The 16,748-nt window shown below is 50.2% G+C and overlaps 1 protein-coding gene across 1 annotated transcript in view; it reads right to left on the reverse strand.

The window, feature by feature from the left end:
• Positions 1-1,048: 1,048 nt before the first annotated feature.
• RFTN1 (raftlin, lipid raft linker 1) overlaps positions 1,049-16,748 on the reverse strand; it is a 75,605-nt gene continuing 59,905 nt past the window's right edge. The window contains exons 6-9 of the mRNA XM_026050828.1: positions 14,369-14,484; positions 6,057-6,160; positions 4,523-4,604; positions 1,049-1,366 (exon numbers count right to left, since the gene is read on the reverse strand). Coding sequence (XP_025906613.1) covers positions 1,049-1,366; positions 4,523-4,604; positions 6,057-6,160; positions 14,369-14,484 — 620 coding nt within the window. The remainder of the gene's footprint in view (positions 1,367-4,522; positions 4,605-6,056; positions 6,161-14,368; positions 14,485-16,748) is intronic.

The raw sequence follows: 16,748 nt of genomic DNA on the forward strand, positions 1-16,748 counted from the left end.
GATTCCTTAACCACTGCTGAAGAGGAATGAGTGTGGTGTTGCTGGTTAAGAAGAGAGAAACGTGGACTTGGTGCATTGCTAACAACATGGCAGTACGTGGAGAAGGTCGATATATTTTAGGCAGCATATTAAATATGTGCMTGTTACTTGTAGTTACCCAAACACAGCTCCAGAATTAGAAATGTTGGTTATTTTGCAGAATTAGGTTTTAGGTGTCAGCCCCCAAATGTGGTTCCTTGCTGCATGAGCAGGGCCCTCTCTTGATGTCTCTCCGTGCCTCAAGGACACTCAGTGGCCTGTCCTGTGTCCTCGTTTCACACGCTCCCTCTCTGCTTTTCCCTCTTCCAAACCCCCGGCAATTGTTGCATTGTTGATTGCCAACAGGATATAAATGTAAGAGAACAGGAAATCTCATTTTATACTGGAATAATTTGCCTCGCTCAAACTTCTTAGGGGAGTTCTCCAGGGCACCTACTGCAGGTACATGGCCTCCTTGTTGCTTTAGATACCTGCAAGAGTTAACCAGCTTCAGAGGAGCGTTATCAGCAGTAAATGTTGCTCAAGATGAACACAGATACAGCCATCTCGTCGGGRCTTTCCAATTTCAGCCCACTGAAGCCCAGATACCATTTCCATGTCACTACAAGCTTATGATGAAGCAAAATATGGCACGATACCTTCTTCCAGCAGAGATACGTGGGCAGAAACGCGCTACAGAATAAGATCTGTGCAGCTGGAACGTTTGCCTTGAACTAGACACAAGCCCAGCGTTTGCCTTGAGCTAGCCCCAAGCCCAGCTGGCGAAGGGCCRTCGCAGAGCCACCCCAGGCCGGTTTCTGTCCCTGCTTCCCATTTGGGCCGCGTCTTTGCAGGACAGCAGGACTCTGTAGAGCCAGAGGAACTTCCCAGCCAGCCCCCGTGGGTCCAAAAGCCGGGGCCCTGCGGTTACTTAAGACACGGAGAAACCGGTGTGAGGAAGTACAGGGCGAAGGGAGCGAGGCGAGCGCGGCGCCGGGGCAGGCTCCTACTCGCCGGAGTACTCCGGCTCCTACTCGCCGGAGAGGCCCCCGCTGGGCGCGAGGCCGGCGCGGCCTCCGTCGGCGTCGGGGCCCGGCGGCTCCGTGTCCCGGGGGGCGCCCGGCCGCGTGTCGCCCCGCGCGGCGCCGCCCGCCGCCTCCTTGGCCAAGTCTATGACGTCTCCGTCGGCGCCGGGCGCCCGCCGCGCCGCCAGGTTCCTGGTGTTCTCCGCCACCTCCGATTCCTGCTCGCCCTCGGCCATCGGCGTCTCCCTGGCGCCCGGCTTGGCCTTCCCGGCCCTCCTGGAGTGCCTGCTGTGCGCGTCCTCCTTGGAGAACCTCCAGTGGAACTGCAAGCGAGAGAGCGACGTGAGCGCCGCGCGGGCCGGCAGCCGCCCCGCAACGACGAGGGCGCCTTGAGCTTCCTTTCACCAAAACCCCCTGGATAATAATGAAATCAAGGCCGTGCGGGCGCCTCAGGTGGGTTAGGCCGGCCCGTGCCCACAAGGAGGTGCCTAGGCCGGGCAGCTCCGAGGCGCTGCCGCTGTGGAGGCCTCGCCGGCCTCTCTCCTGGGATGTCTCGTGGCTGAGCTAATAACCCGCMGCATCGCGGCGGGCGCCCTGCACGCACCAGCACAGGCTCCATAGCGGCTCCACGCGCCGTCCTGGCTCCTCAGCACGTTGGCAGAGCCCTGCGGGGAGCGTCCCTGAAGCGCCTCCAAAGACTGGGCCTGCCTAGGAGCTCCCAAGGGACCAGCCCCGAGAGGGCGAAACCAGCGTTTTGAAACCTTCGCCGGCCTCTCACTGCCAGCCTGGAGGCTGATTCAACAGCCCTGCATCCAAGAAGCCACAGGCGATTTTAGATTATGMTGTTTTCAACAACTTAGTGTTTAAAACAGGGTGATAAAGATGACAGCAAACTGTAAGATATTCTGAGCAATTTGTATAAAAGCTTTTGGAGGAGAAAGCACGAAGGTGCCTCYTGCAGCACTCACCACAAGACTCACCACAACTGCCATTTCAGGGGAACTGTTTGAACCACTCTCAAAAGGAAGAGAGAACCAGCAGTACCTTGAAATGCCAACATCCTAGCTATAAAACATGTCRGTCTGACACGTACACCATTACATTATCTGTCTGCTTTGTTGGCCAAAAAATTAAACTGAGCTTCCCAAGGAAAGCTCGAGGCTGCTCCCAGCAGCTCCCAGGCTGCTCACAGGAGCTCGGTCAGTCCTTGGGAAAGAGCACCCAAGTCCACTGGTGCTATCCAAGCTGATGCAGAYGCCGGGATGGGCTCAGGAGCAAATGCTTGGTGCTTTCCACACTGCATAAATCATCTCATCTGGACACAAAGGAAATTCAGCTGCGGTCCAGAAGCCTCTTRTTTTTTTCTCCAGTGCAACCAAGTCTGTGGCAGAACTGCTCAAGAGAAGGATGCGTTCATAAATTTTTGATTTAGCTATCTCTGCCTTAATGAAAGAGGCCACTCAGAACCTATTAGATAAAGTTTGTTTCATTTCAACGGTGGAGCGACACTCTGCCCTTCTGTTAGACAGAACTGAGTGTGAAAAAACAATCCCACTAATATATGTAAAACTGGCTTTCATGAGATTCTTGTCTTTATTTAGAGGAAGATAACGTTCCCTCCTCTCTATTTTAAAAGTACTTAAGCGAGAGATGATATCTCAGCTTTATAGCTCAGCTGTTTCAAATTCAGGCATCTGAATACTTCCCTCTGATTTTCTGGAGCGCTGAACACCCCCCAATTCCTCCTTAGTTCAAAGCCCTCTTGGACAGAAAGGAAGATCCGGGCCCTGAAAGCAATGAGGATTAAACTACTATAGGAGACTCAGTGTGTGTCTGCATGTATCCACACATACGTATACGTGGATATGTATACAGGGATGCCCACTGCACCTCACACAAAAAGTATCTCCTGAAATAAGCATCACATYGGTGTAAAGTGAGTGAACATGACTGCCTCATCACTGTCTGAAAACTGCATTAAAAAGAATACTTTTATCTCATAAAAAAAAACAGAATACATTTTACAACGTCTTGCATGCTTCCTTTTCTCTTTATCTGGCTGAAACCAACAGCAGTTGGTTGGTTTGCATAGATAGGATGGATCAGTTTCCAGCACTACAGCTTCCTTTTATTCTAAACAACGTATTTTCCTCCTCCACGTGTTTATCTATAAACGTTTTAAACATGCTGTGCTGCAAGTTACTAAACCCCCAAGCCAACAGATCTGAGAACCTGTGATGTGGTATGTGCAGAACAGGCAGTAACTAAATCACATGCTAGGGCTGGCATCTTTTAAGGACTTGTAACAACCATATGCAGTTGTTGACAAAGTCTTATAAATCTGTATGTCACTATAATCAATATGCCTTGTTTTTCTTCATCTCTGGACCAAAAAGATATCTCATTAATTTCTCCTTCCATATACGTCCATGTATTAAACACTGCCTACAAGTCAACCCTCTATTTTATTGACCAGACATTGGTAAGTAAGTTTTCCAATATCTAAATGAAATCATAACAAATTTTGGAGCCACCTTGATGGCACACATCTGTTCCTGCAGCACAAGAATTCACTGTTACGCTGACTTCTCTATGTGAAGACACATGATGGTCTATAGGCTCCATTAAAGCCACAGAACACAGAAGCAAAAGAATGACTGAATACAGCCACTTCTGCCCTCATCCCAGGACCCCTTTAATCACCTGAAAACAAGGAAAAAAAGAAAAAAAAAGAGGAAGATGGGCTTTGTAACATGATCACAGGAGAATCTCGTTTGCAGCTGAGCTGCAATCAGAGAAGGCAATTCCTAAACCACAGCCATGCTACGAGCTGCTCGCTCCTGCTTTGGTCACGTCATGTATTTTCCTGGTCCCCACTGAAGCTAGAAGACGACTTTCCCAAAAGGCAGGCTCCAAACCAGTGGAGGCTTTGGGGATGACAASAGTGTGTGGTTATCCAAAACGCTGCAGGAAGCACTCGGCTCTGCTTGGCAGCTCRAGCCCAGCCCCTGCAGCACGTCTGGGCCTTCTCCCTGCTCCCGAACTTCACTGGCCTTTGGGATCATTCCCATGCGTGCCGAAAGGGCAAGGCAGATTTGGGGGAGGCCAGCACTTCTGTTTTCAGATAGAGGTGAAGGGCAAGGCTGCAAAGACAAGTCTAGGTCTCCTCTGCCAACATGGGTTCAGTAGAGAATGAAATAAAATGAAATGAAATGAAATGAAATGAAATGAAATGAAATGAAATGAAATGAAATGAAATGAAATGAAATGAAATGAAATGAAATGAAATACAGGGACTTTCACACTGCTTGAGCATTTTCTTTCATTTGAACTGTTCTTTTGTTGTGTGTGACTACTGTGCTGCCAAGGCTCCTGCATCACAGGAAAGTTCAACAGACCACTTTTGCTTCTTCACAAAGTCGAYTAAAATATTAAAATACTGCCAACARAAAATGGAGCGTGGAGACAAGGTTACTCACCTTTGATTCTTTCTTCTTCGCTTTTTGGGGCAACGAAGGTCTCTGAAGAAAAACAATTTGCTTAGTGGATAAATTCCCTTCCCTGGAAAGAAACAAATGCACAGTCCTGAGGATGATTGAATCCACATGCCAGCRTTCAAAGCCCCAAATCCATCTCAGTCATTTATTTCTACAAGTCAAAGAAGAATGAAATGAGCAGTGACCCAATCCACTGCCTGTCCCCAGCGTCTTGGGGCAGCCTGGTATTTTCAAAGTGGGAAAATCAGCTGTTTAGCCGGACAGAGCCASAGTGGCCCTGTGACRTATTTTTGCTGAATGTTTTAGCATYAGTGCATCARCACAAAGTAATTTAGACCGAGACTGGGCAGCCTTAGCGCCGTCGTGCAGCAGTGCAGCGCCGCCTTGGCGGCCGCGGGGCGTTTGCTCCCTTGCAGGAGCCACCAGCGCTCCTGTCACCCAGGCCCGTTACTCCCGCTACATTTGGGGTGGAGCAGAGGGGCACCTTCCAGAGGCACCTTGGAGGGTGTGCAAGCCGCAGCGCCGGCTGCCACGCGCTGTCGGCGAGGCGCCCAGGGGAGCGGGTGCTGTGTGCCTGGCAAGGTGCCCAGGGGAGCGGGTGCCGTGCGCCCGGCGAGGTGCCCAGGGGAGCGGGTGCCGTGTGCCCGGCGAGGCGCCCAGGGGAGCGGGTGCCGTGTGCCCGGTGAGGTGCCCTGGGGAGCGGGTGCCGTGTGCCCGGCGAGGCGCCCAGGGGAGCGGGTGCCGTGTGCCCGGCGAGGTGCCCAGGGGAGCAGGTGCCGTGTGCCCGGCGAGGCGCCCAGGGGAGCGGGTGCCGTGTGCCCGGTGAGGCGCCCAGGGGAGCAGGTGCCGTGTGCCCGGTGAGGTGCCCAGGGGAGCGGGTGCCGTGTGCCCGGCGAGGCGCCCTGGGGAGCGGGTGCCGTGTGCCCGGTGAGGCGCCCTGGGGAGCGGGTGCCGTGTGCCCGGCGAGGCGCCCTGGGGAGCGGGTGCCGTGTGCCCGGCGAGGTGCCCAGGGGAGCGGGTGCTGTGTGCCTGGCGAGGCGCCCAGGGGAGCGGGTGCCGTGTGCCCGGCGAGACGCCCAGGGGAGCGGGTGCCGTGCGCCCGGCGAGGCGCCCAGGGGAGCGGGTGCCGTGCGCCCGGTGAGGTGCCCAGGGGAGCGGGTGCTGTGTGCCCGGCGAGGCGCCCAGGGGAGCGGGTGCCGTGTGCCCGGTGAGGCGCCCTGGGGAGCGGGTGCTGTGTGCCGGCGAGATGCCCAGGGGAGCGGGTGCTGTGTGCCCGGTGAGGTGCCCAGGGGAGCGGGTGCCGTTTGCCGGCGAGATGCCCAGGGGAGCGGGTACTGTGTGCCCGGCGAGGTGCCCAGGGGAGCGGGTGCTGTGTGCCTGGCGAGATGCCCAGGGGAGCGGGTGCTGTGTGCCCGGCGAGGTGCCCAGGGGAGCGGGTGCCGTGTGCCGGCGAGGCGCCCAGGGGAGCGGGTGCTGTGTGCCCGGCGAGGTGCCCAGGGGAGCGGGTGCTGCGTACCTGCAGGTCTTCACGACGGGCGTGGGCAGCACGCAGGTGAGCTGCCAGCCGTAGGCGGCCAGTGAGTTGAGCAGCGGCACGTAGTCCGCCTGCACCTCGGCGCCCTGCGGAGAGAGCGGCGTGAGCGCGGCCGCTGAGAGGGGACAAGGGAAGGACAAGGAGCCGGCGGGCTCCGAGAAGGGACGCGGGAAGGACAAGGTGACCACGGGTTCTGAGAAGGGGACAAGACAAGGACAAGGTGCCCGTGGGTTTCATGGCAGGCAGAGAGGCCTTTCTGCACCTCGGTGTGCCAGTTTGTACCTCCTGCTAAGTGGGAAGGCAAACTTTGGAAAACATGAAGTGAAAGACTCCATTGCACCGTGCACCCCAGAACCCTGTTTTGTTCACAGCGGCAACTCGGGTTTTTGCTTTCACGCTGCCTGCATCCTGCCTCCCCTGCAGCTCCGGGAGGGTCTCCCCAGACCTAAATGGGACTAATCTGCTCTGTTTTGCCAGCGCTCCCCTGCATAAAGAGKCTCTGGCAACTTTCGACAGGGCTGAATAGCAGAAGTTACAATTATATTATACAATTATTATTAATTATACAATGCAATTATCTCCTTCCAAGCAGAACGATAAATAGCTTAAAAAAGAAGAAGGCAACGTTGCCTAGAACGGCTGTGGCTCCTGCCTGGGCACAATCAGACTTGGACTAACGGTGCTCAGGTTTAGCAGGTCGCTCCACACTGGGGATTCAGGACAAAATGGGCAGCACGAGTAGATAGAAAACCTAAGGGCAAGGTCTGCCCCTCCAGTCGCCAGAGACCCCCAAGCACCGGTCCCCGGCTGCTCGAGTGGGGCAATCTGTGGGCAAGAGCCACGGCTGTTTGCAGCAGATATTGCTCCAGCCGGATAACTCACTGCCAAGGCTCTGGCCAATTTAACATCTAGAGAGACACCGGGGCGCGTTTACTGGGCTTTAAGCTGTCTTAAACACAAAGCAGGCAAGTGGTAACTACTCGGCTCTACAAACACCACTACACAGCTTCAGAAAAACAACTCTGTTTGCCAAGAACCCGGGCACGTACGCTGGGTTTATATGCATGCAAGCTATTTTAATTGCCTGTTCTCCAAGCCGGGTGAGGTACGAGCCTTCCCAGTAAATGTTAATCAGGGCAGTTCCAAAAAATCCACTTGTTCTGAGTAACAGTGATTTGATCAGAAATAATTTAAAACTGGCTGTAGTGTTTCAAAGCATTTTAGTGAGTTCCAATCKCAACTATTCTTTTCTTCTAATGAGAGCAATTTAGGTCACTTGATATCTCCATAACTGAATGATTGCCTGATTATACCTACTAAAAACCTGATCCTCACTGCAAATGCAAATAGCTGCAGGAGCTGTATCGCTCCTGCTAAAAGAGAGAACATTTGGGAAAATCTCCCAACGGAATGGGATGTGAGGGCTCACTGAGCTAACCCTGCTCCTGATTTTTGTGCAGACACATCTAGGGCTCATGGAGATAGGGCTGCTTTGCAACATGACCCCCTCTCCGCACCACTGCAGGGAGAGAGCAGCTCTGTGGTGCCTCCGCTGTGACTGGGGCAGATCCGGGGTCTCCACGGATTCCCTCCTTGCCTTTTCCACCCTATCCTTGCTGTTTGACRGGTATTTCCTCCCTCTTTCCATTTCCTAGAAAAGAGGTAATGCAAAGAGGATGACATAGATGCAGGATGCAAAGAGGGTGCCTTTGACACCTAATGTCTCGGCAGAAAGGATTAATAACGCGCCGAGATGGATCAGACTGGTCGACAATGCCTCCTAGGTTTGAAAGYGCTCCAGAAATAAAGATGGAAACGGGCAGCACTAGGAATATTAACAGTGGACGAGAGCGCCTGCCACAAGGCCCTGGGCAGGACCACTGGAGCAGCTGACGGGGCACTCGCTCCCTCTGTCCAACAGTGTTTGCTGGGAAGGGAACAGGCGCAGCTCCCCAACACGCCGGCCGCCGGGACAGCGGGTCGGGGGGACGGGCAGAGCCGGTCCCAACRGCGCCCAAGCGGCGCCGCTCCCGCTCCGCACGCCCGGCCTGCGGCTCGCATTCCCACGGGAGCCGCCTCGTTCCGTGGGGACGCGCGGCCAGCACGGGGAGGCAGAGGGTGTCGCGGCGCGGCGGGAGGCCTCACGCAGGCCTCGCGTGGCCGTGGCACCGAGGGACGCGCTGTCACCCCCATCACGGCACTGCCAGGGAGGGGAAAAGCGCAGGCTGAGGATCAAAAACACCCTCACCCAAGACTAACCTTGAGGCTGAGGGAAATTGAGAAAGGCATAAAGCTCTGGGAAGGGGGAAAATCGGTCCCCATCTCCTCCATGCGCCTCAGGAATGAGCTGGCCTCTTCTTCCCGGCCCCGGGGCCACCCTGATCCCAACCATGACTGTGCTGCATGGYGACACACTGGAAAAGCGCCGGCTCCTGGGTAATCCAGGCAGCCTTCGAGCTCCCGGGGTCCAAATTTAGGTAACTGCAGGTTTAGGGCCACAGAAGATTAGCCCTCCCTCCCCATCCCAAGGCATCGCTAGCAATCCTGTTCCACCACTGGAAGAGCAGGAAACACAGACCACAGGACACCACAGGAACTGCTTCCCAGGGCAAAAGCGCATCTAAACAAGCAAAACACCATCAGGCTGGATAGGGAGCAAAGGAGTCGCCTTGTTTTTACTGTATATTTAATACAGGAGGCACTAGAATTATTCCGTTATTACTGGAGACAATGGAAATACCATTTCAAAGATTTGCCACGATGAAACTGCAACGCTCTTGCTAGCTAACAAGTGCGGACCTGAAAGGCAGCAGCAGTAGAAAGCACACGCCAGATCTCTGCTGAAAAAGAAGTGTTCAAATAATAATGTGCATCAAACTGGGAGACATCTCATTCACTGAAAGGGTGGAAAATTTTAATTAACTTGCTTCCCACTCTCCTGTGGATGATAAGTAATCTCTGATCACACCTTGAGTGTCAAGAAGCCAGAGCATATTGAGCTGGGTTTTTTTTTTCCTTGACTCGTATCACATGAAAAGAACTCATTTCATTTATACTTTTACTGTTTGTTTTCAACATTGTCTTCTCTCACAGTAGCTTTAGCTCATTAGAAAAAAAAAAAGACCAAAAACGACAAAAAATATATGATTAAAAAAGGATAAAGATAATATCTAGGGCAAGCCACACAAACAGCTGCATTAACATTTTTTTTTCTTTCCCCCTCCCCAACTGAAGCAATTTTAACCACAGCGAGATAATAAACACGGCAGCTACTAAGCTCTTGTGAGACAGAAAAGAAGTTCTTTAGAAATCATTCTTTCCTGGGGTAAGTRAGTGTGATTTAGTTTCAAGGCAGCTATGTCTCTATTTAATATTTTCTTCCAAGGTGGATTAGAAGAATAGAAGACGGAGAATCCCATTAAAGAAGCCTTAATGAAACCTCTAAGGGCAAATCCTAACAGACTGCGTGCTAAGATCTAGGGACAGATGGCAAAGATGACAGCAAGTAAAAAACACAGACACTTTAGCAGCACAACCCACAGCTTTTGGGGGGAAAAGGATATGCACCGACACTCGGTTCCTTACAAAAACTCAAAGGTCTCCCCTTTGAGAGGCTCTGTGCAGCCCTGCCCAGGACTGCTCTGCAGGCCTCCACCACCAACAGTCACATTTTTTCCCCTTGTTCGTTGAAGGGAGCAAGTGGTGAAGGCGAGACTTGCACCCGCACCTCTCCAGAAAAGGAGAAACAAAATAAACATGGGCTATATGAGAACAACCGGTAAAAGCTGCTGCAAATGCTTTGTGTTTGCAGTAATATACAAGGCAAGAAGAAAACATTCATGCTCTAAATTCGGGAATGATTTTTCTGTTGTGATTCTTGGACTTCTTCCATGGTCATTTCTATTAGCTATATGACATTGTCGATCCATTGAATACATTTATTGTAAGCACAAGGGTTCCGGCGACAGAAGTTGCGCCACGCTCCTCTCGTACTGACCTTCTAAATTTTAATGTACAACCTTACAGAGTCTCATTGAGAAGCCCGCAAGCCTGACAACCCAATCAAGTTAAACCAAATTTAAAAAAAAAAAAAAAAGTTAAATCCGAAAAGAGAAAAGAATGAAGGCTGAAAGAGAAAGACAAACCACCACCCAGTGCCGACAACAGCTGCTTCTTCCTGTGACTTTTGCGGATGCGAATCCTACTTTCTGGCGCAGGCACAGGCTGGTAAAAATGCCTGAGTGCTCCTGACGCTGCCTGCAAAACACAGGCACGTTTGTGTGGGGCCAGAGTTCTGCTTTTAGCAAAGGTCGAGGTGGCCCCTGMAGCTGCACATGGGAACAGGCTGATGTGGCGCGTTGTCCATGCAGGAGGCATGGAAGTGTCCCATACAGCGGGTTAACCTCTGCTACTGCACAAGGAACACTCACCTGGCAGTTACATATACATGCTCCAGGAGCACAAGAAATAAACAGGAACTATCAATCAGACCATTTTTAAAAAAATAAGCAAATAGAATATTGAAAATATTTTTTTTTTTAGTAAAAAGCTTTTTTAGCTTCCCAATTCTCACGAGACTTTTGCCGACCACACTGAAACCATGGTTTGYCCGTGAACTATTTTTTGTAAACAAGAAAAGTGCTGCCCATGAGGGAACTTGCATGCGCCAGGGTGCCTTACCCCGTTACGTGGCTTCATCTCCCCCACACAGCAATTTATTCCCGCTGTGACCGATCCATGACCACAACGTGGCTCCCACGAGGAGCCTTCCCGCYAAGGACTCCCTGCCCAGGAATCACATCCCTACCTGCAGGTGAGCAGCAGGGCCCAGTGATCTACGGGGTGCTGGAGCCTCCTTCCCGCGTGCCCACCCCAATGCCATCCCGGCTTGGAGTCCTCTCCCTGCACCGTGCATTTGCCGTGGGACGAGAAATGGGATTTGTGCCCATCTTATTCCCGCTCTCAGGAATAAGAGAGGCCCCGAGATGCTCTTCTCGCTTGCTCTCAAAGGCAGAGCTCACATCTGATACACTCGTTTTCTTCCTGAAAGGTTTTATGGGTGAAGAGAGAACAAGTTCCTGTCTGTGATCCCGTCGCACACCTAAGCAAGCCGTGACAGAGAAGATTTTCTCTCTCCTTTTTTTTTTTTTTCCACTCAGATTGTTTTAAATCTGGTGCTTCCCGGGCTGCTTAGTCCGAGTGCCCTTTGTTCCCATGAGGAAATACCGGCTTCATTCGGCCATCAGGGCCTCAAGTGCCACCAGGGAGCACCAGAAAGGTTCCAAATTCACATACTGTGTTATTAAATTGACCAGGAAAATCCGAGGAATAACAGCCTGTGCATTTTAATCCTATGTAGTACACGTGTCTACTGAGTGCAGTATATCAACACAGATATACATAACACACATGCACTGCTTGCTCATCTAATATATAACAAGGCAGCGTTATAAAGGCTGGTTTAACTAACAGCCCCTTGTAGCTTTCTTCAGCATTTCTTAAAAAGCAGCAAGAGGCAAAATATTGAATATTAAAGCCTGGATAAGAGCTGCCCTTTGTGTGGCACGGAATATCCCTCATTTTATGCCCATCTCCATCARCTCCTTTGCTGACCTGGCCATGTCCTCCCCTGTGGCCAGAGACAGTCGAGTGGAGCTTAATTGACATATGATCTAAATCAGATTTGCAGACAAATTAAACCCTCATTTCCAGTGATTTTTTTTTTTAAGGTTTACATTAAGACAACTCGCAATCCAGGATCAGCAGAGATAATTTTTTAAAATCTTTTAATACATTGTCCTGTAAGAGGTTTACTGTGTTTATGGCTGACACTGACCCCAACCCATTCTGCCTGGCACGCACTGACCTCGTGACGTTCTCAACATTTTAATTCATTCACCAGACACATAAGAGAGCAGAAAACGAAGCTGATGATGTTCAATGAGAAAATAACTGTAATTAAAGAACAATATTTGCAGAATGGACAAGACCTCATATGCAGAGCAATGAGGAAATCTGAATAAAAGTGTTATGCCACTCGACGTTACTGACAGTATTAGCTACTTTGTCGTGGGTAATGGGGAAGAGGAGGTGACAGACCAGAGTCGCGGAGAGCAAAATCATGCAGGCTTTCATTAATCAGAGCTGTCTGCCCACATTTGCCCACACAAGCAGAACTAAAGCCATCAAAGAAGTTTAAAGGCTGGATCTCACGGGCCGTGGTGGAAATAATGCGCCCTGACGTTTCTAGAGCCAAAGCCACGGGGACGAGGGCGGCGTCGGCCACGCGGCGTCGCGGGGCCGCGTGCACGGGATGCCGGAGCCCCGCGTGCCATCAGAGGAGGAGCCCGGCCCGTGGGAGCCGCGAGGTCCCGCGGGCATAAAGGGCATACAGGAGGCACCTTCTGTGCTACGAGGCACACCAAGCCCCTGGGTGTTTAACCAGCCAAACCTCACCTCTCCGTGCACGAAGGTTTGGGGCTCATTTTTGGCTCTCATGGCATACGTCAGTCTCTCGCTTTTGTTGCGGCTGGGGTTCTTTTAGTTTGTTTGTCCCTTCTCCTTAGTGGGCGGAGGGCAATAAATTCACACACAGCACATCTGAACAAGGCCATGGCTCACCCAGATAATCTAACCTGAAGCAAATCTAGAAGTGATCCATTATACAAATGCATTTTGTGCTGTCCATCAGTGCTTCTTCCACTGCCCTGGCGCAAGCAAAAAACATACCAACAGCACAGACAACTGGAAAAGGTTAATCTAGCTGTATGAAAAAAATAAGGAAGTCGAGATTAGTGAGACATTCCAGGGCTCCRAAACGATCTCTGTGATAATGCTCCGAATTAACCCTTCAGAGAAACAAAGCACTTACTGGCTTTAGGACATCATCTGTCATCACTGGACTCAGTCTCCTTCTTTACACATCTCCCCTTTTGCAGTCACTTTCTCTCGGCACTTCATTACTCCACACATTATTCCGCAGTGAATAAAGGTGAATTCCCAGCGGGTTTAATGGAGAGGCATTTTACCTTTTAGATAGACACTGGGCGAGTGCCTGCAGATTCTCCTGGGTTCCAGCATGTCTTTCACTCCTCTGCTGACCCTCCCTCCCCATGCCCATCACCCCTCAGAAAGCAGAGAGGCCTGAACAGCCAAGCAGCTATTCAGCTTTCAGGAGAGAGAAACACAGATGTTCAGCTCCTCTCTCTCTCCAGACAGGAAAGGTCTTTGCAAGGGTTCCCCAGTGCTACAGTAGGCTTTTTCTCTCCATAGTCTTTACCTTCAGGTTGCTGCGATAATGCATCCATCAAGTTCCTAAAGCTGGCACCTGATTTTGGACGGGCAAAACTGCATACTCTGTCTACGAGGGCTTCGGTACTTGAAAGGACCCTGCTGCAAAACACTCCTCTGTATGTGTGCCTGATATGGGCTTGATTTTTTTCCTTTRATTTTAGACCATTTCCAATATATAYTCCAAGCTGGAAGATCAGGCATTGTCTTTATAAATATATAGCATTTATTTATGGCACACCAGAGTAGTCCAACAATACACCTAAAAGATCTTCAAAAAATTAGGCAATGACACCTTTTTTCTTCCTGTGATCAAAAGCCCGACTTTTTATTTATCCCCTTGTCTGTCAAATGTGCTGCAGATTTGTACTGATGAATCTCATCTAAGCAACACTTCTACTGATCTGAGTGCACATTTATATGAGTTAAATAAAAAAGCCAGCTACCTACATGGTTTCTTTATACACTTTTCACATTCTCTCTGTTACTCTGCAAATGCAGAAGCCCGTTTAAGCCCATGCACGACCTGCTCACACATGCAGAGCTCGATGCAGAACCTGCCTGTCGTTTCAGCAGGGGGAGGCCGGGGGAGCAGGGGCCGCTCTCCRCGCGTTCCCGCTGCAGCCAGGCCTACCTGAAACATCTTCCCCTTCACAACTGCTCCTGGGATCGTGTTGCCCTGACAACAAGGGAGATCCTCTTTGCAGCTTTCCTGCCAGACATCCGTATTTTCAGGGCAGACAGCCCCGGGTTTCGTTGCGCACCAACATTTACAATCCCCCCCGCACACAACTGTGAAAGAAGGCACAGAGGGAGCATCAAAACAAATTCAAAGACGCATAAAGCTGAAGTGCTGTTAAGTGACACTGCTGATACGTCCCTTCCCTTTGCCTCAATTGCCTGTTCAGTGCTGTTTGAAGAACAAATAGGTATGTGAGCGCTCGCCTCTGTGTCTTGCTGGCTCTGGATTCATATATATAAGAAAGGAAGAAACGCACAGCTACCTTCAGCACGGTCCACTGTTCTACCACAATAGCGTCGTAGCCCTGCACGGCTTTGTTGTCTTCTGCTGCAACGTCTTCAAAGAGGAATACTCCGTCCATTGTGCCATGCAAGGAATCTGTGAAAACACGGGGTTGGTTGTTAGCTTTATGAAGATACCCTAGCTCTAGGGATGCATTCGGATGTATTAATAACACTGTCTTTCAGGCACAACAACACAAAAGCCAGCAGACCTTCCTCTGACAGTCCRACGCTATAAAAAGGCTGATACTAGTTCCTCTAAGAGCACCTACCACTGTCCACCCTGTTATTCCACATTTGTGTTTGTCCTCAAAARCCTCTTCCACTTGGTACAGGCAGAACTAATTTAGCCTCATTCTGGCAGTACTGCCCACCTGCTTGAAGTTCTACACCTGCTCYGTGGGCTAAAAAACACATGCACACGGTGTCGTGCCAACTTCTTAAGGGCTTCTGCAGCTCCACCCATGGTCGTAACACCACRACGCAGTCACACAAGTCAGAGCACTGTATGGATCTGCCATTAAGATGACACGGTCTTCAGGACTGGGCAAGATTTTGCCCGTCTGAGAGGTGTGAAAAGACACCCACAGGACTATTATATCGGTCTCTGTCAGCATTTTGGCCATCTGGTTTAGTGGCCTGTTCTCAGCTGGATATCCAGCAAGTTCAGCCTTTCTTCAGACTATGGACACTTAAAATCACTCGAGCAGCAAGTTCTCCTCGATCCAGCCATGCACTCCGTAACCAGCAGTCACTCCCATATGCCTGAACTCTCTCCCACATATTCAGATTTACCTGCTCCATAACAGAACAGGATAAGGAGAACCGAAAAAAAACCACAAGCACCCCCTCAAAAACCCCAAACTCTTCCGTGCAACATAAAAAAGTCAAATAATGAACATTTCACTAGTATTGTAAAAGCACTGTAAAAATGCAGTACTGTATCCTTTATGGACAAAGAATCACATTTTCAAAAGGCTTTTTTTCAAGTCACCCTTCTTGTTTAAATAACACATTTAGCCTGTATGACTTATTATAAAGATCTTGTTGATCCTCCTAACGTCCTATTATATATATATATATATTTATTTATATATATGCATTTTTAGGAAAACTACGTTGCTTTTAATGGTAGATSATTCTGAAATGGAACCACACAGGCCCAACTAATACATCCCTAAATTAATAGGATAGTTTTATCTATTTAATGCAAGTYTTATCTCTTTTATCCGCTCCTCCAGCTGTACATCTATGAAATAACAAAGCACTTACCAAATCCTTAACAGAAAAACGCAGAATATACCTTACTCTGTATATTTATTCTTTTGTTACTACTAGAGAAATTGCAACAATTATTTCATTAAAAAGAGAGGTACAAGCTTTTCTATTAAGATCTCCATTTTTCTTTATTGAKGCCAAAGCATCCATAATTTTCCTTGTTTTTTCCATCCGCCCACATCACTCTGTATGCAGTACAGGATACTCAAACAGCACTTCTTTGAGCACCCCTCTGTGACAAGACCTGCACCCACAGCTCAGTTCAGACAAGGCAGCAGGAGGGAGCTCTGCAGGGCCTCCCCATCGTGGCCAGCCTGAGCCGCAGAGCTGCAGCCCCAAGCGTGGCTCTTCACTGATGTCCTGCAGAGAGGCTGGCACGGCCAGACCCCTGCTCTGCCCTATTGCAGCTCTTCTGTGGCACTGTCCCCTGCGGGGGTCTCAAGTATCCAGAAAGCAGATGTGTTGCTGCAGTGTCTCCTCCTCAAATCTGACTCGTTCTTCTAGGCAAGTCTGCTTAGGCATTTCCTCCTATTTTCTTGGTGGGTGTTGTGAGGTGGAGAGATGCTACTAGTAAAGCATGACACATTTTAGAGAATACCCTTGTGAGTAATATTCACATAGAAGGCAGTGCAGAGGATTAAGTGGCTTCTACTTCTTGCAGACACAGCCTCAGTCAACTCCTGATGCCACTACGTGATCTAAATTCATGTTATTATCCAGACATGCAAAGCCCACAACAAACTGGACGCCTACAGTCAAAGACTTCTGCCTACAAAGGCGTGCAGCAGCCACTCTGCTGCAGGTGTGAAGCATGTGCACAGCCCCTTGCTTCTATTCMCCCGGCTAACTGCTCTCTCTTGTGCAGTTGCAATCAGGACATTAAACTGTAAATGAGCAGATGCAAACATTCATGCCTAAAACAAAACAGATTTTTGAGCTCAGTTGTGAGGAAAGAAACAGTAAACCACTTACTAGTAGCTTTCCTTGGGATCTGGTTGGGAGACTCAAAGAAGCAGAAAAACACACTGCCTACTTCCTTTGTGTCTGACTCCCCAGACAGACTTCCCGTAGCTCCGTGCAGAT

The sequence above is a fragment of the Nothoprocta perdicaria genome, unplaced genomic scaffold, assembly GCF_003342845.1.
Source record: "Nothoprocta perdicaria isolate Ctin4 unplaced genomic scaffold, notPer1 scaffold_70, whole genome shotgun sequence".
In the NCBI taxonomy this organism is placed as follows: domain Eukaryota; kingdom Metazoa; phylum Chordata; class Aves; order Tinamiformes; family Tinamidae; genus Nothoprocta; species Nothoprocta perdicaria.